At 35.3% G+C, this 26047-nt stretch overlaps 1 protein-coding gene across 1 annotated transcript in view; it reads right to left on the bottom strand.

Moving 5' to 3' along the window:
* Window positions 1-26047, bottom strand: part of LOC113517094 (Kv channel-interacting protein 1) — a 62315-nt gene that overhangs the window by 11792 nt on the left and 24476 nt on the right. Inside the window, exons 2-4 of the mRNA XM_026901694.3 lie at window positions 22559-22941; window positions 5321-5390; window positions 3387-3457 (exon numbers count right to left, since the gene is read on the bottom strand). Coding sequence (XP_026757495.2) covers window positions 3387-3457; window positions 5321-5390; window positions 22559-22714 — 297 coding nt within the window. The 5' untranslated portion in view covers window positions 22715-22941. The remainder of the gene's footprint in view (window positions 1-3386; window positions 3458-5320; window positions 5391-22558; window positions 22942-26047) is intronic.

The raw sequence follows: 26047 nt of genomic DNA, 5'->3' as shown, positions 1-26047 counted from the left end.
GTAAGTGGTTACCGTAATATTTTTAAGCGCTTTTCAAAAGCAGTGACTTGACCATAAATTAAGAGAGTACCTGCAAATTTACAATTAGTTTATAATTTTTACGAAGTTATATTATACTTAAGTATATCGCCAATTTTTAATGGATTCAAATAATTATTTCTATTAGTCGTGTAGTCCCAGCGTAGAATAGGTCACCTCTTCTTTTCCTATGAATGTCGTAAGAAGGAATTTAATGGTTGAACGACGGGCAGCAGCGTACCTCTTTAAACCTTACCAAGGCCTGACACTTGCTCAGCATTGGACATGCTCACACAGATGTGATAAAATATGTTTAAAATCGATTTAAATTTTCTCTTGCGAACGTTCAGGCTGTGCAATGAGTTCCCTGCTGAGGTTTTCCTTAGAGACTACAGTATGGGATTCTTCAAAAAGGTTATATTAAGGTTCCTTCAGGGTCGGCGACGCGCACGTGACACCCCTAGTGTTGCAGTCGTCCATAGGCTACAGTGACCGTTTACCATCACACGGGCTGTACATTGCTGTAATTGCTTGCCAAGTTTGTGGTATAAAAAAAATAAAAGTCAGTTTTTTTTGTGGGACGCAATCTTAAATCACCAGAGGGAGACTTTGTACAAAAGTCGATTGCTTGGGTAACTCTGTCCCATTCGTGTTTCAACCGTGAAGCAGTTGTGTTTCCATGACTGTGTTTCGATTTGAAGGGTGGGATATGGCGTGAATTTACTGGGTACAGAGGAATAACACCTGAGTCTTCAGGAATGGCAACGCATGGGGGGTATCATGGGCGAAACAGTATACTCTGTTATGTGCATGGTACTGCTCATGTCTATAGGCATCGGTTACCACTTTCCATCAAGTGGACCGTCAGCTTGTTTGTCATTCTAAGTTGTATAAAAAAAAATATTTATTAAAATAAATAATGTATTCTTTAGTTATTTATTTGATTAAATATTTAAAGAATAAAAAAAAGTTTATTTATGGTTAAAAATTGAGATAGTAATCCCGCTTGAGCTATAAATATTCGACATGAATAAAACTTTTTGATTGGTTAATTTGCCTATTACGATGTGAAGTGAGTAAGCGACGTCTCAATAACAACGGACATTATCCCTAGACCATGTTTTATCTACAAGCAAAACTTTAGCAATAAATAAAATATTAGCAAGTTTAACTCGACCACAGAATAGCGAAACGTTTTTTGGTACGCGTCCAAAAAAGTTTGCAACACAGGAAATTGTTATAACTTAGTCTTTGGTTGGACACTTGACAATCTTTAAAAAAAAAACAAAGAAGTTTAAGTTAGTAAGACGCGGAAAACGTTTTAAAATTTTGCATAATTTTCCAGATCTGAGAATAGACTTAATATAAAATATATATGTATTAATTATTAGAATTATAAAAATCGCTATTTATTTTGTTTAAAATAATGTACTATAATGTATTAATATATGTATAATTTGAGTACTTAGTCAATTACATGAAAAAAAAAAACTTTAAAAATAGTTCCTAATTCGAATCAAATTAAAAGTTTTTTTTTATGGCTAATGTTGTCCATTATGCCACCAACAAACAGGAAACGAGACGGGATATTAAAAAGTAACGGTAAGGAATTTAGTATAAGTGACAGTTATCATCATCATCATCACCATATCATCCAAACTATCCACTGCTGAACATATGCCTCCCCCTTGAGGTTTTTTTTTATACCACTGATGGTAAGCGGTTACCGTAGCCTATGAACACCTGCAATACCAGAGGTATTACGCGTGCGTTGCCGGCCCTGAAGAAACCTCGTTAGCCCCCTTTTGAAGAACCCCATGCTGCAGTCTCTTGGGAAAACCTCGGCAGGGAGTTCATTCCACAACCTGAGTGTTCGTGGGAGAAAACATCTCTGAAACCGCGCCGTACGCGACCATTAAGGCTGAGGCCATTGAGGTTTTGTCAGTAATTACCACGCTAGGCAAACCACCTCATTGACAATCGCTGTTAGGCTTTGGACGTATTTTAAGAAAGATGCTGCTGCCCATTCCTGGCTCTCCCTTAGTGGGGGAAGGGAGTATTAGTAATGGAGAGGTTAGTCTCTATTGCTATCGATATACCGTACCAGGTCAACCTCCACGCGGTTCCCCCTGGAAACCATCTAACTAATTTATAGTTGAATTCGTCACGATGGGCTAACTGACCTGCCTTTTCATCATCACCAATCATCCCTTATTGATGCCAACATATACTGATAGCGCAGGCGGAGTCATCATTCCATATCATCCATTAAAAAAAAAGGCTCTCTCTTAGTCGCCTCTTACGACATCCACGGAAAAGGAAGGCATGACCTATTCTATGCTGGGACCACACGGTGATAGTTATAGTTTGATGTTATTATGAGAAATAAAGGAATCTAAGAATTTATAAACGAATCAATTTTTTTTTCTTTAATTTGACAATTAAATAATCGAATTAATTGCAACACAGAAAAAGGCGCGCGTTTTGAAAAAAGAATGTGTCAATGTAAAACTTTTGTTAAAAAAAAAGTTACATTTAACTCACTATCTTTGGCACTTGGCTGATGGCTTTCGCCAAAGTCACAATAAATGAAAAAAAAAATCTTTGGCGCGTTTCGGATACTCAATATTTCAGCTTAAAAAATAAAGTAAGCTATTGTGGCATAACAATTAAACTATATTACTGACAATCCGTTCCCCCGATTCAAATAGTGAACGTGACATGTTCAAAAAAGGAATACTTATATGCAAAGATACCAATTTTGTTGTCATAATATCTTTCACTCGAATGGCTTTGTTTTGATACTCCCATCCTTATACAGTGCTCGTAATTCATTGATATTCCTCATTTCGTACCTTACATTGCTCTCTGAGATAATGTAGCGCGTAACATTGGGACCGAGTCGTTATTGGACTTACAAATATGGTCGTATTATTTAAAATAAAAATAATATTTCATGGTAAGACACCGTGAAATTTCATTTTTTAAATATATACATATATAAATATGTATATAAATCTGTGGAGAGGTCAATTCTGTACACGAAATATATTTTCAAAATAACTATCAGGCGGTGATTAGTGATCGATACTGATGCCAAAAATGGAATCAGTAAAATTTATGTCTGTCTGTCTTGTATGTTCGTTATAGAAACAAAAACTACTCGACGGATTTTAACGCAACTTAGTACAATTATTCTTCATACTCCTGGGCAGGTTATAGTATACTTTCCATCACGCTACGATTAATAAGAGCAGAGCCGTGAAGGGAAATGTGTCTGTTACATCAAACCCACTGAACCGTGAAAACAACGGAATCGCGGACGAAGTCGCGGGCAACAGCTAGTATATAAATAAATGTATACTCACTCTAAAGCTGATCGCCCCACTGCAATTCACGTCGAAAGCTTTAAACACGTAATGCGCGTAGAGAGCCGAATCTGTAAACAAAGTTATTTATTTTTCTCAAACATGCTTGGAAATGTGAGCATTATTTTGACAAACTTAGAGATAAATCAAAATTGCCGTACTGTCCAGATACATGCGGGCAGCGGCCGGCAAAAGTTGTATGAAAATCCATATCTATCGTGTTTTGCGACCAGATAAATTACTATGTAAACTCATATAGGTCCATGGCTACCAAGGAGGTAACTAATAAAAAGTTTTATTTAAATTTCGAACTGGCTTGCAAATGGAAAACTGTTTATTGAAAAAAAAACAAAGGAACATTATGGCGCGTGAAAAATTATTATTGTTCGTTATTGAACTTAAAAAATAAAATTGTGTTTTTGATTTCCGCGCATTGTTTGAGAAAAGTACTATACAAGCCTTGGCCACAACTAGGCATTGTGGAATATGGCGTGAATTTACTGGGTGCAGAGGAATAACACCTGAGTCCTCAGGAATGGCAAGGCATAGGGGGTATCATGGGCGAAACAGTATACTCTGTTATGTCCACAGTACTGCTCATGTCTATAGGCGACGGTTACTTTCCATCAGGCAGGCCGTCAGCTTGTTTGCCATTATAAGTTATAAAAAAAAAACCTGTACCATATTCCATAAAAGGGAAGTGAGAAAATAAAATATTGTAAATATTCGGCTCGACATGGCGCCAAATGTAAATTGAATGCAAAAATGTGACACCCTATTGGCACAAGTTGATATCACTAAACAATTGGGCGCGCGCCAGAGACAATAAGTTTCACCTCGTATGAGTTATTTAACAGTTGTGGTTGACATCATAATTATAGGCAGTAGTTTGAAATTAGCCTGCATCCTTTTTTTAAATGGATGATAATGGAATGGTAACCCCACCCGCGCTATCGGTATACATCAGCGGGGCATCAGTGAGGCATGATAGGTGAGGATGAAGCAGGTCAGTTAGCCCATCGTAACGAATTCAATAATAAATCAAGATGGTTTCCAGGGGGAACCGCGAGGAGGTCGACCTGGTTGGGTATATTGCTAGCAATGGGATTCTCAGTCAAGGTAGAATTAGGTATATATGAAATGTCGGTAGGTTTAGTGTTAACTGTCCACTGTTGAACATAACCCCCTTGGGGGGTTTTACCAATAACTGCCACGCTTAGCAGGCGGATTGGCAACCGCAGTTAAACTTTGGAGATGTTTTAAGAGGGACGCTATTGTTTATCTGTCGCTCTCCCTTAATCACCTCTTACGACACCCACGGGAAAGGAACGGGTGGCCTATTCTATGCCGGGACCACATAGCAAAGTAATATTTTTTATTATTTATTAAATTATATTATAACAGACTTACTCCCTTATTCATAAATACATCAAATCTTTCAAACTCATTTTAGCTATTAAACTGTTTTGTCTCTTTCTTTTACACTAAATTCCCAATTTGAAAGGAAGTGACAAAATAGTGTAATAAATAAAGTAGGTTTGTACGTTTTAGTTTCTTTTTTATGCAACTTAGAATGGCAAACAAACTGACTGCCCACCTGATGGAAAGTGGCAACCGTCGCCTATAGACATGAGCAGTACCATGGACATAACAGAGTATACTGTTTCGCCCATGATACCCCCCATGCGTTGCCATTCCTGAGGACTCGGGTGTTATTCCTCTGTACCCTATAAATTCACGCCATATCCCACCCTTCAAACCGAAACACAGCCATGCAAACACAACTGCTTCACGATAGAAACACGAATCGAACAGAGGTGCCCAAGCAAATAAATTTTGTACAAAGTTTTGTAAAAGGTTTTATGAATAAAAGAGATAGTGTACGCGATAGAAGACGCGGGCAAAGGTTAGTAAACATATGGAATAACACTTACTGCCGTGTGGAAAGAACTTAGCGTATATATCTTTAAAGGATTCCTCTTGGACGACTCCTTCTGGACATTCCTGGAACAAATAAAAAATTCGTTTAATTATTTAATTTTTTTTAAATTTTAATGCACAATGCGACTCTATGTACATATGGCGGACTTAAGACTGGACGGTGTTCTCTACAAGTCATTGGTCGTCATTTACTGTTGGACAAACAGAGATATAAGGGGGGAGAGGGATTGTTAGTAATGGAGACTGAGAATCCCATTGCTAGCAATATACCCAACCAGGTCGACCTCCTTGCGGTTCCCCCTGGAAACTATCATGATTAATTCCTGTTGAACTCATCATGATGGGCTAACTGGCCTGTTTTCATTCTCATCTTGAGAAGAGCCCGCAAGAAACTCAACTGTTACTCTTTTAAATGTCTATTAACAAATACATATATTATAATACACATACACACACATACACACACCCACACTCAACACCCACGCACGAACGCACGCACGCACGCACGTACACACACACACACACACACACACACACATTGCACACGTATATTTATATTTATAAGTGACGGCTATGTCTAAAATTACATGGTCGTTAAAAGCCCGCGCATGATCGACTAACACAATACACATTTGTCATTCAAGTAATCGTTTAGTGTGCAATAGGCTTTGTTTAATTTTTTTTTAATAACAGTTTCAAATTTATTACAAGGTACATCCAAAATATTATTATAATATTTAATGCCCATTCCCAAAAAAAGACTTAGGTATTATGTTAAAGAAGAAAAACCACAGCACTTAATTTGTGGCTGTAACCCAGTCATACAAAAACGACATATTTCCTTTGAAAAATACACTTTATATTATACCGTGAGGAGATTAAAAATATAGCTGCTAAGAACATCTTAAAAATATTTTTTTTTTTTAGTTTTGTTTAATACGTAGCACGTTATACTAAGTCTATGGTTTAAGCCGACGGAAAAGGCAAAGAGCACTGCCTATACAGCTCATGTCTATTGTAATGATTAATTAAAATTGCTATCACTGTCAAGAATCAGCAGTGAACTTTAAAAAAAAAATGGCGAGCATAAAAATGTCGCAGTGTTATAGGTTTATCAGCCTGAGGATAATAATAATAACAATAAATATGTTAAATGTAAGCCATGATACCTATATACCCAGTGAATTTACTGCAATGTTTCACTATTGAAACAGGAAAACAACATGCAGTTAAGCTGAGACTTGGCAACAGAAATAAGTTAGAATGTTTTCTATAAAGAAACCGCTGATAGCAGCGGTGTGCTTGTTTGCATATTTTTAAGGTAGTAACTTCTTTTTAAAGGTACTTTCAAAAGGAGTTTTATTTTTATGCAACTTAGAATCGCAAACAAACTGACGGCTTATCTGATGGAAAGTAGTAACCGTTGCCTATAGACATGAGCAGCACTATCACTATCACTAACAGAGTACACCGTTTCGGCCATGATACCCCCATACGTTGCCATCCCTGATTCCTCTGTACCCTGTAAATTCGCTGCCATATCCCATCCTTCAAACCGAAACACATTTTTTGTCGGGAAATAATATCATAGATACTGGTAGATAACGCCAAATGATGTTAAATCCACTTTACACTTCTAGATATAATTAAATTTATTAAATAAATAAATAAAAAAAAATCTAGAAATTTTGGACAGGCCTTTAAATCGTAAATATTGCATAATAAAATAGTAAACACAAAACAGATTAAGGATAATGCCCAGGTGCTAGTATAATATATTATCTGTGAACCGGGCATTCTCTTTCTACGGTACACCACTACGTCGTAGAAAGCGAGAAATATTATAAGGAAAATGTCAAGTAATTAATCTATGCACTCGATATTTGGCACCTTTTGGCGCAGATACTATTTGTAATCTGTATATACACAAATAGTATCTGTAAATTATTATTATGTAAACTATAATTAATATTATAAAAGTGAAAGTGGTTTTATATATTTCTAGTTAGATATTTTAAACGTTTTAATGAAATTTGGCAGAGAGTTCAAAGCGTAACACCACTTACCATCAACTTGATCTTTTGCTTATATGCCATTCTATGTGGCATTAAAAATATCACTAGATAAAAAAATGTTTTTTTCTTTAATGGGTGAAAATGGTATGGTAACCCCGCCTGCGCTAACGGTATACGCTGGCGGAGCACCAGTGAAGGGTGATAGATGAGAATGAAAACAGGACCAGTTAGCCCATCATGATGAATTCATCAGGAATTAACCATGATAGTTTCCAGGGGGAACCGCGAGAAGGTCGACCTGGTTGGGTATATTGCTAGCAATGGGATTCTCAGTCTTCATTACTAACAACCCCTTCCTCCCGGAACTGATAAAAAAAATGTAACCCACTAGCAATATATATATATATATATATATATAAGGAACATGTTGAGTGACTGACTGACTGACTGACCCATATATCAACGCACAGCCAAAACCGCTGAATCTAAAATTTTGAAATTATGCAGATAGATTCTTTATATAGTGTAGGTAAACAATAAGAAACTTTGGAAATTTAATCCCTAAGGGCGTAAAACGGGGTTTGAAAGTTTGTATGGAATTTCGTCAGTTTAAAAGTTGTTGTATTAGCCATTAATTGTCCGCTGCTGCCCGTTCCTCCACCATAAGCTCCTTTAATCGCCTCTTAAGACACCCACGGGAAAGAAAGAGATGGCCTATTTTTTGCCGGGAAATACACGGCTAGAGTTTAGAAATTAGACACGTGAAAATGTAGATTTAGCCACATTTCGCGAGTGAAATCGCGGACGAAAGCGAGTCTATGATATTTGTCGTACGAATCTGTCAAAATAAATTCCATAACGCCTACAAATACTTACATAAAGTTTATTATTTGGAAATATAAAATGCGAGCGCGCGAACCTTTGGCACGCAAATTTGCGTGCCGACATAAATGTGACCACAACGTGGGCCTTGGAATGTCCTAACTAACCGTATTTAATTCTTTTTTTTTTTTTTATTGAAAAACGTTGTTTTGCTGTAAGTGCTTAGATTTAAATGAACCTGTTACCTTCTTCTACATTGTATGCCTTACATGCTAAACATGTCGAACGAGATTGTATTATTAACATCCGCATGTGGGGGGAAAGGGATTGTTAGTAATGGAGACTGAGAATCCCATTGCTAGCAATATACCCAACCAGGGCGACCTACTCGCGTTCCCCCTGGAAACTATCATGGTTAATTCCTAATGAATTCATCATGATGGGCTAACTGGCCTGTTTTCATTCTCATCTATCACCCTTCACTGGTGCTCCCCCAGCGTATCCCGTTTGCACAGGCGGGGTTACCATTACATTTTCACCCATCAAAAAAAAAAACATCTGCATGTATATTTTTATATGCATGTTTTACAAATAAATAATCTTGCATCTTAAATCAGGTTCAATATATCAGCTTTATTGTACCCTGAACTGATTTCTCAAATAAAGCTTTCTACTTTTCCTACGGAAAGAGAGGAATGAATGGGCATCAATACTTTATAGAGATATTCAAAAATTTCTAATTTTTGGTGCAGCTAATATAGATTGAATATGAATCTTATATAAATAGAGTGTCTCCATACAAAAGCTTCGAGAAAAACGGGTCAACATTTTCATACAATTTTGCATGATAAATAGTTATAAGTAATTCCTTTATAACTCTTTTTTATGGGTGAAAACGGTATGGTACCCCGCCTGCGCTAACAGGATACGCCGGCAGAGCACCGGTGAAGGGTGATAGATGAGAATGAAAACAGGCCAGTTAGCGCATCATGATGAATTCATCAGGAATTAACCATGATAGTTTCCAGGGAGAACTGCGTGGAGTACTCCATTACTAACAATCCTTTTCCCCTCAAATAAAGGATATTAGATTCGCTTATATATATACGTATTATATAGATACGTAGGTAGTTGGTTGAAAAACACATTGAAATTGTGTTCTACAAAAAAACTGCCTCAATCATGATTAAACCGATTATTTCGATTTAAAAACTAAACTATTCGGAATCGGTGCCGATAAAATGTCTATGCAACTGATTTAAAAATACCGGGGGGGGGGGGGAGGGATTGCTAGTAATGCGGATCACCAGTCTCATTGCTAGCAATATACCCCGTCAGGTCGACCCCCACATGGTCCCCCCTGGAAACCATCGTACTGAGTTCCAGGTGTGTTCATCGCCATGGGCTAACTGACCTGCCTTTTCATTCTCACCTATCATCCCTCACTAGTGCCCCGCCAGCGTATACCAATAGCGCAGGCGGGGTTACCATTCCATTATCAACTATTAAAATAAGGTACTAAGTATTATAAAAGCGAATGTTTTTTAAGGGTCTTAAAGTGGTCTATTTGATTTTTTTTTTCTTCAGAGGGAGACTGTACAAAAGTCGATTACTTGGGTACCTCTGTCCCATTCGTGTTTCAACTGTGAAGCAGTTGTGTTTGCATGGCTGTGTTTCGGTTTGAAGGGTGGGATATGGCATGATTTTACTGGGTACAGAGGAATAACACCTGAGTCCTCAGGAATGGCAACGCATCATGAGCGAAACAATATACTCTGTTATGTTCATGGTACTGCTCATGTCTATAGGCGACGGTTACCACTTTCCATCAGGTGGGCCGTCAGCTTGTTTGCCATTCTAAGTTGTATAAAAAAAAAATCCACGCATACGAAGTGCCAAGAAAAAATTTAGTATACCTACTATAAATAAAAAAAAAAATACATTTATATTCTGTTGTCTATTAATAAAAGGCGCGAAAATGGAACACGTCTTACGACCCTCGACGATTCACACTTCATAAAATGCATTATAAATATAGATACAATTTTGGCTAATGAATCAGAAGGGTGTTACATAACGCGACAACTGCAAGACAGAAAGAGACAGCTAACGGCCCGTTGTTTTGTCTAGCAAAAGGTCAGTAGGTAAGAGAGTCGACGACCGTTCTTTCGCGCCAAAAATAAACGCCCTCTTGTCAACGTGACATTTGTCATGTCAAGTATTTCGTTGTTTTGGTATGTTCTTTATTCAAATAAATGTGAGAGGTTTTAATAGAATGTCTTATAAGGAATAGTAGATGAGGGACGAGGAAACGGTCCATCCTCTTCAGTCAATAGCATTGCCGCAACATCAGAAAAGTATTATTTATAGAATACCTATCATTACAGATACTTTGATAAAAATAGGTTAATATAAAAAAAATACTAGCATTTTTTATACGTTAGATTATATAATTTTATATAATAATTTTCTAATTGCAGATTTTTATTACAAAAGTCCTTTTATTCATAAATATTACAAAATATATATAATATTTTTCAACTTTTGTACAACCATCAAGTAATGAAATATAAACATTCAGGGGGAAAGGGATTGTTAGTAATGGAGACTAAGAATCCCGTTGCTATCAATATACCCAATCAGATCGACCTCCTCGCGGTTCCCCCTGGAAACTATCATGGTTAATTCCTGATGAAATCATCATGATGGGCTAACTGGCCTGTTTTCATTCTCATCTATCACCCTTCACTGGTGCTCCGCCAGCGTATTCCGTTAGCGTAGGCGGGGTTACCATACCATTTTCACCCATAAAAAATATATGTATAAACAGTCAATATGAAAATCGTACCAATAAAAAAAAAAAAATATTACTCTTAGGGAAAACACAGTTGCCTATTTATCAACAGGGGGCTTAGTATGACTGTTTAAAACCACGTTTTTTAAAAATTGGAATAAGCCCCAAGAACATTTATTTCGGGCTCTATCCATGTCTGCCATTGCCCCTTTCATAGAATAAAAAAAATGCATTATGACATTTCGACTCTGTGGTAATTCCCGCCAACTGAACTCGGGCAGACCGCACTTATGCAATGACCAACGTGTTTATTTTCGACGGTATATATTTATACCGGCAGACGTGTCCGACATATTTATTGCTCACTCAAATACAGTCGGTACATCGTTCGGATTTGTTAATTCCAATCCTTTCAACATAATAAATCACGAACGCCAATGGGGCCAATTCTGAGGCAATAGTTCTCTAAACCTATCTCCTAATCTAATGTTTTAATTCGGAAATTTCGCGAAATTACTATTTCAATGAAAACCCGAATTCTATTAGAAAATTAGTTCATATTGGACCTTACAATAAAGACTTCTTTGAGATTTCAAACTAAAATTTTTGTTCAATTAATTAAACCTATCTCGGTTTAAAAAGATGGCCCCTCAGAATTAAGTCCAATATCAGTACGTCTCTATGTTTAATTAGTTCTACCATAGACAATTAAAAATTATATATTATTACTTTATTTTTCTACTGGTTTAAAAGTTTCCTCTTGTCAGAGCAACTAGCTCATGTATTCTCTTCCAGCCAGCTCTATTCCAGCCAGTATCTTAGACTTCCCTATACGACATGACACCTAGTGTTTCCTTCATCTATCCCATGTAGTAGTTTTTATCGGTCTTCCCTTCTTTTTCTTTTGCCCCCTATTTTTCCTTCTAGTATTCTCTTTAAAAATTGTTGTGTCGTATAAGGTGACCCAACATTTTCCCTCTTTTATTCTCTATACTTTTTATTAATGTTCTTACCTCATTCACCCTTTTCAAGACTTTCTGGTTCATTACTTTTTCTTAATAATTTTACTGTTCTCGATAAAATTTCATGATTTGATTTCTCATCACAAACCAATAATTTTTGGTCGTTTTTATGTTTATGTACCTCGAAAAAAAAAACGGAGCCCTTACACGATTACTTTGTACTGCCCGTCTGTCTATACGTCTGTCAAGAAGATCAAGAAGCTCTAGTATTGAATATTCAAGTCTACAATCACTGGAAGCTGTGAAAAAATCAAACTTCTAAATCAACGCAATCAAAAAATTCGGTTGAATGGTATATAGGGGGAACCACGTGGAGGTCGACCTGTTAGTGTGTATTGCTGGTTACCAGTACATCTATTTAAAAAAATCGGACGAGTTTTGTATAAAGAAAACAAACAGCGCACTACTCTTAACTCAATTCCGACACCCTTCTAAAAATATAATCGGAATTCGGAATTGATCAATCACTAGTCCGCTACATGATTGACAATCATGTAACGGAAATTAAGACGTCATCCGTACAAAGTCAAACCGAGTTGGTTGCGGCAGCGAACGAGAATCGATCGGCTATAAAGTAGGCCTACAATAACACATAGATAGAGTATCTTCTTACAATTGTTCCTTTTTTTTTAAAATGGTGCACTAAAAATGGCGCGCTTTTAAAACTATATTAAGATTGTACTATTGACTATCTTTTATCATAAAAAAAAGGAATTTTATTTAATTAGACTAGTAATCCGACCCGGCTTCGACGAGTAGACAGAATTTTCGAAAATCAATACATATTTATTATATATAATAAAGTATTATAATTAAAAAGTTTCAGCAAATTCTACTGATCGATTATTTAATGACATTTTACGTGACCTTTTAGATTGATATAACTTTTCTATTTATGAACCGATTGAAATAAAACAAACACTAAATGTTAAGTGGGTTAAACTGCAACGTACTAGTTACAACCGCATTTGAATCGGTTAAGCCGTTTCTTAGGTTAGCGTGCACAAACGTACAGACAAATAGACAATAATTCTAAAAATCATTGTTTAAGAGTTCTATTGCGTTCAAAAAGCCCCCTATAATAGTTTTTCTTATATATGTTCCATGTACAGACAGCGACCAGTTACGATTTTATTATATGTATTGATTTACTATTTATTGACATAACTTGTATGAGATATTAAAAACTGCATGTTGATGTATTTAGTGTAATTAAACAATAGCCCATTATGGCAATAACAAACAAGTAACATATTAATATATTATAATTATTTATTCAATAACAATCATAGAATTATGTTTTAAATAAATTACAATATTTTATAAAAAAAAATATTATATAATAAAATTAATAAAAAAAAAAATCAAGTCAGTATATTAAAAAGAAACGACAATAATTTTGATACGGAATAATACGAAAGCTTCTAAATAAATTCATGTTCAAGAGAAAAATCCATGCTCCTTACGGACTCATTACAACAAAAAAAAATGTAAAAAAATATGACTAGCTAAGTCATGATTAAGTAACTTTTTTTTTCTCTTCATTTGGCACAGCACAAAGTGCATACGCCAAAGACAAGGTTTGGGAAAAAGCATTTTAGTAAAGGGAGTTTTGGATGACGGAATTTAGAATAAGGATCAGAAAAGTTGAATAATGAATAATGTAATGAAATGGACAAATACCTAAATAGGAATTATAATATATTTAACCTTAAAAATATATATTTATTTATTCATTAGTACATATATGTGTACATGGCGGACTTAATGCTAAAAGCATTCTCTCCCAGTCAACCGTAGGCAAGTGTCAGAATACTCGAATGCGGTACTAGTAATTATTGATATACATACATACTAAAATTACATATATAAACGAATAAATATATATAAATAATAAATATATAATACTATATATATAATAAAGTAACACAAACTGAGAAAATTCACAACTTAATATTATTGATAAGAATAAAAGAGGAAACCAAATTATATACTTCTACATTATCAAAAAACAAAAATGCTGAAACTAACGTAGGTAGAGGAATTTACATTATTTTTTTTATTTTTTTTTATTTTATTTTATACAAAAATCCACAGCTCTTAAAAAATAACTTACATGCTAAGTCTCTTATGAATACAGCCAATAACGGATTTTACTTATACAAACAAAAATTTTGATTCCATAGCGAGGTAGGCAAGTTAGAGTGGGTGTATGCAAGCAATATAAGCACATGTATGTAAGCACATGTATTTTATTTATTTATATATAATTTACATTTTATGTTATTTATTATTTATTGTGTATAGGTATACATTATTAGTTGCTGTTTTCTTTACCTACCCCAATAATGTAGTACCGCGTTCGTGATTCACTGTTCACCCCAAAGGTCGACTGGTAGAGAATGCCACTAGCATTAAGTACGCTTTTTGTACCATATTTTCTTTTGCTAAATAAAGTTATTTACATAAATAAAATATTAATAATAATTATTAAAGGCAACATTTTTAGTATTAAAGAGCCTGGAGTTATAGTTTAAAGTTACTGTTAGAATTTTGATATACATACTTTGATAGACTTTGGCGCAACCTAAGAACAAAAAATTACATAGAAGGAATGATAAAATAAAAATGTTAAATCACATGGTTGCCTTCTTTCTTCTTATGCAAATATAATTAGTAAAAAGAAGACGAAAGATACACCATCAGTTGCTATTTTTCTCAATTCATAGCAGGCTAGTGTATAGAAAATGTGCATGTAAAATTTTTGTTCATATACATTACTAGACTTTATATTCTTTTTTTTTTTCTTACAACACAGGGGGCAAACGAGCTGCGGCTCACCTGATGGTAAGTGACTACCGCCGCTCTTGATCACCCGCAACACCAGCGGCATAGCAGGTGTGCTGCCGGCCTTTTAAAAAGGAATATACTCTTTTCTTGAAGGTTATGTTGTCGTATCGGTTCGGAAATACTGTTGCTGGAAGTTGATACCAAAGAATGGTTGTGCGTGGAAGAAAGTGCCTTGAAAAACGCACGGTGGGAGACCGCCACTTGTCCAGATGATTGGGATGAAACTTTAGTTTGTGGCGGGTTGTACGGTGGTGAAAATCAGCAGCAGGTATCAATCCGAACAATTCCTCAGAACACTCCCCATGATAAATTCGCTAGAAGATGCACAGAGATGCAACATCTCTGCGCAGTTTGTATATAATATATATTCGACACAGTTTATGTAGAAAGTATGCAAGCAGATTATATCTGAATTTGGTAGGGTTATACGGCCGTATAACATTTTTTGCGCAACCCTCAGAACATAGATTAAGGTTAGGAAGGCGACTCAAAAAAAATGTTGGAATAAAGAACTAGTGTTACCAAAATAATATCGAGTGACAAAAATGTTATCCAATCCGGTGACCCGGTTACGTCGCGGCGACAAACACTGCGACATCTAAGCGAACATTTCCGCACCATGAAAGCTTTGTAAATGGTATAATTCACAAGCGAGTTTTTTTTTTTTATATTAGCATAGGGCTAATGTCGTCCATTATGCCATTAATAAACAGGTAACGAGACGGGATATTAAAAAGGAACGGTAAGGATTTATTTAATGGCTACTTTTTTTTAAACTTAAAATGTTTTTTTTTATACAACTTAGAATGGTAAACAAGCTGACTACCTGATGGAAAGTGGTAACCGTCGTCTATAGACATGAGCAGTATCATGGACATAACAGAGTAAACTGTTTCGCCCATGATACCCCCCATGCGTTGCCATTCCTGAGGACTCGGGTGTTATTCCTCTGTACCCTTTAAATTCACGCCATATCCCACCCTTCAAACCGAAACACAGCCATGCAAACACAACTGCTTTACGGTTGAAACACGGATGGAACAGAGGTATAACTCATGTCTATAGAGGACGGTTACCACTTTCCATCAGGTGGGCCGTCAGCTTGTTTGCCATTGTTTAGTTGTATGTATAAAAAAAAGATAACAAACATAAAAAAAACCACCGATTTGCAAAGATCCTTCTTTTTTAAGTAGGTTAAAAATGAAATTTTTAGTATACCCTTACTACCTACCCTACCATTACTTAGTTTTAAATGTTACTATTTGTAATGTATTAGTACAATACTATTCAAAGAGTATATTAATATTGTAGTAATGTGGCGGCGGGTTAGAAATTTTGTTAATAACATTAAATGCACTCTCCATTTATTTAAACACTTTATTTTTCACTTTCTATTAGAACTATGTTTCCAGAGTCGTAGCGCAGCAGAGAGAGACCACAGAGTAGATTACAAAGCATAGCTAATAACCACAGATTATTACATCTTTCTGTTTCACAGATAATAAATATATTAGGTACTTAACATATATAACCAAGAGATATTATTAAGGGTACTATTGTCATAGATAAAGAATCGAACGGAACAAAAATAAACACATTGTTATTTTTAATTCGCAATGTAGACAAGCAAAGGTAACTGAAGCATACAGCCAAAATAATAAAATCATCTCATTCTCTTGGTCAGAATATAGGTTACAAAATTTAACATTTAAATCACGTATTACTGAAAGCCATCGTTCTTACCAAATGATATTAACTGGGAATTTAAACATTTACTTGAAATATGTGACGCCGAGGGCGACGTGGCACGAATACGGCACTGTTATCTGTGTAATTTGACATGAAATCCGATTGCAAACGGATATTTAAAAAAACTTTTACAGCAATAACGATGTTAACAGTTTGTTTTTTTTTATTGAAGATTGCATAGTTGCCAGTAACATTTTTTTTATATTTTAGTGAAAAAACATTGAAAAAAATAGTTTTTATGCCTACCAAAAAGAAGAGTGTAACTGGAGAACAATAAAAGCCAACGTCAAAAAATAAAACTATATATTTTAAAACTAATAATGTCCATGGTACTGCTCATGTCTATAGGCGACGGTTACCAATTTCCATCAGGTGGGCCGTCAGCTTATTTGCAATTCTAAGTAGCATAATAAAAAACTCGGAACTGTTCCATTGAAACCGTAACAACCATTTCAGACTGCATAGACACGGAACATGCTCTTCTCGTGTTTAACATATAAAGGTAAACTAAATTAGAAAGAGATAGTATTTTTTTTTTGATAGGTGGAAATAGTATGGTAAGCTGCTCTAACGGGATACGCTGACGGAACACCAGTGAAGGGTGACAGATGAGAATGAAAACAGGCCAGTTAGCCCATCATGATGAATTCATCAAGAATTATCCATGATAGTTTCCAAAGGGAACCGCGAGGAGGTCGTCCTGGTTGGGTATATTGCTAGCAATGGGATTCTCAGTCTCCATTACTAACAATCCCTCTCCCCTCAGAGATAGTAATTAAAGATGTAGTAAAATCCCCGTTACTTAAAAGACACATCGTAACACCAAGAGAAATTTAATCAAATTATTAAGTCTTAAGCTCACAATTACTATAATATACAAATGTCAATCAATACACTAGTAACCTTTGTCAAATCATAATACTAGAATATTTAAATTTCTCTACAAGAAAATCCAATCGCATACTAAATTATAACAACCCCATCTATTTGCTGAATATAGCACTAAAAATTTATTGGAAAATTATATAGATAATAAAAAAATACATGACATACAATGGTCTCGGACGGACGGACGAACACTCAGGTTATGGAATGAGCTCCCTGCCGAGGTTTTCCCAAAGGACTACAGCATGGGGTTCGTCAAAAGGGGGTGTGCTGTCCTCCTGGTATGGTAGGTAGGTGTAGGAAATAATAAACAATAATATGTCACAATGCGACTCACACGACCACCCACCCGGACGTCACCCAGAGGAGTGGCAGGAGCGGGGGGACTTGCAGTCTCAACTTTAATGAGTACATCACAGGGGGGTAAAGAGGTTTCTTCAGGGTCGGCAAAGCGCGCGTAATACCTCTGGTATTGCAGGCGTTCATAGGCTATGGTAACCGCTTACCATCAGGTGGGCCGTATGCTTGTTTGCCACCTCAGTGGTATAAAAGAAAATAAAAAAAAATGGACGGACGACGAATGGATAAAGTTGGACCAATCCTTTTTAATGTTTTTGGTACATAAGCCTAAAAAGAGTATAAAAGTTAAAAAATACATTAAAAAGGCCGACTGGCGAAGTCGTGTTTTTAAAGACAATACAAAGTTTAAAAATTGATAAAATGGAAAACATCTGAAACGATCGTAACAACCCCTTTCGTAATAGTTACGGTTTACTCTATCTCTTATAAATTTTATGGCGATTTAAACCAATATTAATCTGTGTGGAGTAAAGACAATCTACTTTTTTTTTTTAATAGGTGGATATGAAATGGTAACTCAGCCTGCGCTATCGGTGTTTACTAGCGGGGCACAAGTGTGTGGGATCTCGATGATGATTCCGAGTTCTAAATTCAAATATTGAAAATATTTGAATTTAGAACTCGGAATCATTGAAATATTTTATTATCAAACCTAAGTATCAAACACGTGGTACTGATTCTTTACAAAATTCATACTTATTATTATTTGTTCTTGTTTTGTATGTTTTAATATTTTAAAACATACTGTTATTTTTTTTAATGCGTAGCACTAAGATTATAGAGTGCAGAGGCATAAAACCTTAGTCCTGGGAGGAAGGGATTGTTAATAATGGAGAGGTTAGTCCCCATTGCTATCAATATACCCTATCAGGTCGACCTCTACGCGGTTCCCCCTGGAAACTATCGTGACTAATTAAATATTGAATTCGTCACAAAGGTCAGAAAACACTAACTGACCTGCCTTTTCATCCTCACCTATCATTTCTTACTGGTACCTCGTCAGCGTATATCGTTAGCGCAGGCGGAGTTGCCGCCTCCATCCATTGTCACCATAGAAAAAAAACCTTAGCCCTCAGAATTAGCAAAGTTGGAGAGGTACCGTGGGCAACACAGCGTATTCTATGATTTCCATGACGCTGTTTATATCTATAGGTGACGGTTTTTTTTATACAACTTAGAATGGCAAACAAGCTGACGGCCCACCTGATGGAAAGTGGTAACCGTCGCCTATAGACATGAGCAGTACCATGGACATAACAGAGTATACTGTTTCGCCCATGATACCCCCCATGCGTTGCCATTCCTGAGGACTCAGGTGTTACTCTGTACCCAGTAAATTCACTGCCATATTCCACCCTTCAAACCGAAACACAGCCATGCAAACACAGCTGCTTCACGGTAGAAACACGAATGGGACAGAGGTACCCAAGCAATCGACTTTTGTACAAAGTCTCCCTCTGGTGAGACCGTGGGCAACACAGCATATTCTATGATTTCCATGACGCTGTTAATATCTATAGACGACGGTTGCCACTTTTCATCAGGTGGGCCGTCAGCTTGTTTGCCATTTTAAGTTGCATAGAAAAGAACGAACATTTTGAAATACAAAAAACAGCACCCTATATCTACAAACAAATGTAAAACGTCCGTTTGTTTGTTGTTCTCGATGTCGCACTCCCTTCAATGGACCGAGAAATGTACGCTACAGCAGACACAAGAGACGTAGGGTTGTCGAAACATAAAAAAAATATATATATTAAAGTGTATTTAAAAGTACCCATAACTTTTGTTCCCCGAATTGTAATTTTTTTTTAATAACTTTCTTTTTTCTCTTTATTCCTTTCTTTTTGCTTTTATCTGCTGTTTTTATTTATCATCATTAAAATTATGTTGTATATATATATATATATATATATATATATATATATACATATATTATATACGATTTTATAATAGGACCATCCTAAACTACATTTATAATAATGTTGACATAAAAGTATCTAAAATTTAATTGATTATTAAAAAAAATTAAATTTAGAAATTGATTTTTTTTTCTAAAAAATGGCACCTTTAAATTGATTCCTTTGTCACAATGACAGTAGAGAAAGTTTAGTGTTGTTAGTTGAAGTTAGAAAATAACCGTTTCGGTAACTGTTATTTTTTCCAATAACTAGTTTTTGCCCGTAAAATGGCAATGCGTGGATTTTGGCAGTACGTAAAAAGCCTTTAGGTACCGAGGTAGGTAGGTAGGGCCTTTAACTGTAGATATCGTATGTAGACAATTTACTGCAGTAGTTTCTGCGTGATGTCGGAACAAACATACATAAGAGTCAAATAATATTAAAATTATTGGTTTGCCTTCCATTGTTCTTATCAATTCTCCACATATATGTATTTTTCTCTTACATGTCTTATAAATATCGTTTCCTACAGATATCTCTAGTTACAATTTTATCATATTAGTATAATAACTGGGCCTATAACCAAGAATATGCAAAAAGAAACGATAAAATATTTAATATGTAATAAAAATATAATTTATTAAAAAAATTAACATTGTTGTCACGATTCTGGCAAAAGTTTAAAGATAGAAATTACAAAATAAACGTTTCAACAGTAATTTAATATTCATAGTAAAAAGCAGCGACAAAATATTTGTCTCATAATAAAGATGACAGATTAAAAAATAACATCATCGTATAAATGTTCCTTATCTGTTGGTCCCGTAAAAATAATAGGAGTAAAACAGTTTTATGTAAATCACCTGGGTTCACTGTCTAATCTATTTCTGAGGTAAACACGTATAAAGCGGCACAGTGTAAAGACCACTGTCTAATCTATTTCTGCGATGAACACGCATAAGGCGTGTCATAGGCAGCACAGTGTAATCCATGCCACTAATGTTAATATTCAGTGATTACTACATTTAATGGACTACCAGTTTCTTTCTCACATCTGATAGTAAGAAAAGGTGAAGTTGCATTGATTGATTAAAACAAAACTTGATTTAAAGACATAAATACTGTGTATTAAATTGTAAATAATTGTAAATAATGTAAATTATATATATATATATATATATATATATATATATATATATATATATATATAGCCATCTTGAAACCTTATTGCGGAATATAAAAAAAGCGATTAAAAAACAGGGGTTGATTGTAAAAGGATGAAAATTTTAGGATGTATATATTTTTCAATGGTAAATCATAATAAAATAAAAATAAAAAAAATTGACAAAAAATAAAAAAAAAATATTTAGGGGTAGGCCATCTTTATCATTGAGGGGTATGAAAAATAGATGTTGGCCGATTCTCAGACCTACCCAATATGCATACAAAATTTCATAAATATCGGTAAAGCCGTTTCGGAGGAGTTTGGTAACAAACACCGCGACACGAGAATTTTATATATTAGATATACCATGAAGGTGACATATAAACATAAAGCCCGTCTGATGATACACGATCAGTTTAACCTATGGACGCTTGCAACATCAGGGATGGCACGTATGCATTGCCGAGCCTGAGCAAATCTTAATACATTCTTTTTGGAGAATTTATATTGCAGTCTCTAGGGAATACCTTGGCCAGAGCGTTCACGGAGAGAAACTCCTCTAAAACCGCACTGTACGCGGCCGTTTAACATATATTTAATAATTTAAAATAATAATGTATGTTTTAAAGAGGCTTAATAATAAAGGGACGAGCAGCAGCGCCCCCCTCCCCTTAAAATATTACTAACTGCAGTTGCTAACAAACCCCCCTGCCCCTCTTATGAGAAGGCTTATGTTCAACAGTGGATAGTCAACGGCTAATATAATGATATTATATAATTCTATAAAAAAAAATAGTTACCTATATTAATCGAAACAAAATTAGTATAGTACCAATCGTCATCAAAATTGATTCAGAATTGACAAGATATCGTGTAATGTACATACTAAAGAATACAGTCGAATCATTGAAGCACATTTTAATTATTCCTCTCCGTCGTAAGATTGGCTGGTGGAGATCACTATTTAGAGATAAGGCAGTCCATTGTTGCCTCTTTATCTTGCTTTTATGGAATTAAGTACTCATTTTGTTTGTGTCCATATTGTTAATCTTTATAATCTATATCATTCTTTGAAGGGAGCAATAAAGAGTTTTAATTTACCAGAAGGAGACTTTGTACAAAAGTCGACTGCTTGGGTACCTCTGTCCCATTCGTGTTTCAACCGTGAGGCAGTTGTGTTTGCATGCCTCTGTTTCGGTTTGAAGGGTTGAATATGGCGTGAATTTACTGAGTACAGAGGAATAACGCCCGAGTCCTCAGGAATGGCAACGCATGGGGGGTATCATGGGCGAAACAGTATACTCTGTTATGTCCATGGTACTGCTCATGTCTATAGGCGACGGTTACCACTTTTCATCAGGTGGGCCGTCAGCTTGTTTGCCATTCTAAGTAGTATAAAAAAAAAAACTTATTCATGTCCACCCTTATATTCTAGTGTGAAACGGCTGTATTTGCATGGTAGTATTTCGGTTTGAAGAATGGAATTTGATAATAAATTTTCCGGGCACAAAGACATAACACCATAGTCCTCAGCAATGGCAACTCAAGAGAGGTACTATGGATAACACAGTGTATTGTATAATGTCCATGATGTTCATATCTATGGGCAACGCTTAGCATTTTTATCGCCATTAGCGTAATTAAAAATAATTCAACAAATTTTCTTACCGTTTTAAATCCTCTGTACATGACCCTAATTTCTTGTTTTGAGAACTTAGTCTGCCTACACAGTTCTTCTAGTGCCACTGGAATAGGTTTCGGCGTCCGACTCGGCTCCAATTCGTACGCATGCTCCTCAACAGGAGACTCTGGCGGCGTCGCCATCTTTTTAATAACAGTTCTTTTTTCTCTTAGTAAATCATTCTAAAAATAACTGTTACTTTTCACAGTTACTGCGCTACAGTGCATCTCTACAAGTATCTGTCATCTTCTAAGTCCACAGATGAAAAATTTTAGTCTTTAATTTTTTTTTATTAGCGTCTGTTATAGCTGTATACGTCTAGAAGGCTATTGTACTTCATCTATGGGTGGGCGAAGGGCAGGATCATGTTCTGAAACAATATAAAAACATTTTTAATAAAAAAAAAACATGTAATAAGTTTATGTGGAACATTACTGCCGCTACTAAATCTTCCCCTGACAAGACAAACGGCTCTGCGAAACTAATATAATTGAACACGATGATTTCCCGCCAATATTGGCACGGCGCCATTTTTCTCACCGAGATTTTCAAACCTTCTTTTTAATTTAGTATGACATTGTTTATGATGTATACTCTATTTTTTATGGCTTCGTTAGTCAATCTGTAAGTGAATGTTTATATTTTCCCTTTATATGATAATTAATGAGTTAATTTTATTAGATATATCATGTATGTAATAATTGATGTTTTTAAAAATCAGCAAAAAGCTTATTTATTTATTTATAGGAAAACCGGGGATACACTAGAGCAAATAGATACAGTTTAGAATCAAAAAATAAGCCACTAATAGGTTTTCACAAGTAGCAACAATATAGATACAAGGCGCCGTACACGAAGCAACAAAAATAGGAGAAAAAAAAATACGATCAAACAAAAGGAATGAAATGTCAACCATTACAAAATAGAGTAATGTACGGCGATATATTTAATTAAAACATTTCAATTTAAAACTGAACAAAATTGTTTATATACAACATAGATAAAGAATAGTAGCTACTCTCCTTAGATTGTATAGATAGTGTATCTCCATACAAATGCGGAGAAAAACGGGTCAACTTTTTCATACAATTTTGCATGATAAACAGTTATGAGTGTTTCCTTTATAACTTCTTCTTTATATTTATTTTGTCTTCTAAATTCTGCATCCTTTTAATGCGTAAATACTTATTTTATTTATTAAATAATACGTTAAAGTACATTTTATGCGTAAATATATAGAATACTGATAAAAAAAAAAAAACGAGTCAGCTGACTTAACAATTAGCTGACAAAAAGTTGACCCGTTTTTGAGGCTCGATGCTCTATCTATGTGATCTAAGCTGCGGCCCTATCTACAATATGTTGACATAAATTTTCCTTTTTTTTTTCTTTTGATGGGTGAAAATGGTATGGTAAACCCGCCTGCGCTAACGGGATACGCTGGCGGGGCACCAGTGAAGGGTGATAGATGAGAATGAAAACAGGCCAGTTGGCCCGTCATGATGAATTCATCAGGAATTGACCATGATAGTTTCCAGGGGGAACCGCTAGGAGGTCGACCTGGTTGGGTATATTGCTAGCAATGGGATTCTCAGTCTAGATTACTAACAATCCCTTTCCAAGGTACAAAAACCTTTATGTGTATATTTCAATCTGTATTTATGTTACTGTATTTCACTTGAAATAATCACTTGTCATTGTATATTTTTATTTATGGTGCAATAAAGAGTTAAATAAATAAATAATAATTTATTTTTATTTTTATTTAAGATAAAAAAAAAAGAATTTTCCAAATCAGTTTACGACTGACGGAGTTATGGAGTAACAAACGCAAAAGATATACAAACGACTTGAGAATCCCCTTCCTTTCGAAGTCTGAAAATAAGATACCATTGGTGAGGAATTATTTTTAAATATGTTTCTCTCTCCAACATTAGCAACTGGGGGGAAAGGGATTGTTAGTAATGGAGTTTGACAGCCACATTGCTAGCAATATGCCTTATTAGGTCGACCTCCACGTATTTCCCCCTGGAAACCATCGTGAACAATTCTTGTTAAATTCGTCACGATGGTCTAACTGACCTGCTTCATCCTCACCTATCATCCTTCACTGGTACTCCGCCGGTGTATACCGATAGCACGGGTGGGGTTACCATTCCATTATCATCCATTAAAAAAAACATTAGCAACTCGAAAGATATATCCTAAAATACATTCGAAAAAATTTCAAGAGGCTCTGATTAGAAACAGACATGTAAGTAGCCGGTGGAATTAGATGGAATATTTTTAGTTATATTTAACCTTAGATTAAGTACGTTATAGTCAATGTTCAAAACGACATAATGGCTTCGTTGTACAGCACAATAAAACAGAAAATGCTCAATACATTATATACTAGCGGCCCATCTTGGCTTCACACGGGTGGACATTTTTACATTTAAAAAAATGGCCATTAAGGCTGCACGCGACGGAAGCTTAAAAATGTAGTAACTTCTCCCGTTTCCCAACATTTCCCTTCACTGCTCTGCTCCTATTGATCGTAGCGTGATGAAAAGTATACTGTAACCTGCCCAGGAGTATGAAGAATAATTGTGCCATGTTTCGTTAAAATCCGTCGAGTAGTTTTTGTTTCTATAATGAACATACGCGACAGACAGGCAAAAATTTTACTGATTGCATTTTTGGCATCAGTATCGATCACTGATCACCCGCTGATAGTTATTTTGGAAATATATTTCATGTACAGAATTGACCTCTCCACAGATTTATTATAAGTATAGATTTCCTAGTACAATAATAGTAATAATTTAAAAAGACGTTCCCTATTAATAAAATATTTATTGAAAGAAAAAAAAAACAACGAAATACTGTTTTAAAAAGTAAAATATATAAAACCTCAACACAATAAGTCTCGATTTTTTCATTACTCGATCGAAAATTACCATAGATTAAAAATACCAGAAATTACAAACAAGCTGTACATATAGGTCCTTAGCTTCGTTTGTTTCTCATATTAATAACATAAAAAAAAATCAAACTGTAACTATCATTTGCCGTGTGGTCTCTTTTTTTTTATACAACTTAGAATGGCAAACAAGCTGACGGCTCACCTGTTGGAAAGTTGTAACCGTCGCCTATAGACATGAGCAGTAGCATGGATATAACAGAGTATACTGTTTCGCCTATGATACCACCATGCGTTGCCATTCCTGAGGACTCATGTATTATGTTATGTTATGTGTGTCTCGGAATAGAATGGGCCACTTCTTCCTTTCCTGTAGGTGTTGTAAGATATGAAATTGTTTTTTTTTTATTATAAATTCTTTGGTACGCAGTATGGCACAATCACATGCATTGGCTAGTGTAGAATGCCTGTTAAGAGAACTTAAACAAAGTCAATTTGACTAGTTTCGGATTACGTAGCAACATGATGTTACACAAAGGAGAATTAATCCCTGAAGAAAATCCATCGTTTC

This window comes from Galleria mellonella, unplaced genomic scaffold (assembly GCF_026898425.1).
Source record: "Galleria mellonella isolate WM207_F2 unplaced genomic scaffold, CSIRO_AGI_GalMel_v1 utg778, whole genome shotgun sequence".
Classification (NCBI taxonomy): Eukaryota; Metazoa; Arthropoda; class Insecta; order Lepidoptera; family Pyralidae; genus Galleria; species Galleria mellonella.
Note: the sequence above shows the minus strand (reverse complement) of the source record. Positions and strands in the feature narration are given on the sequence as shown.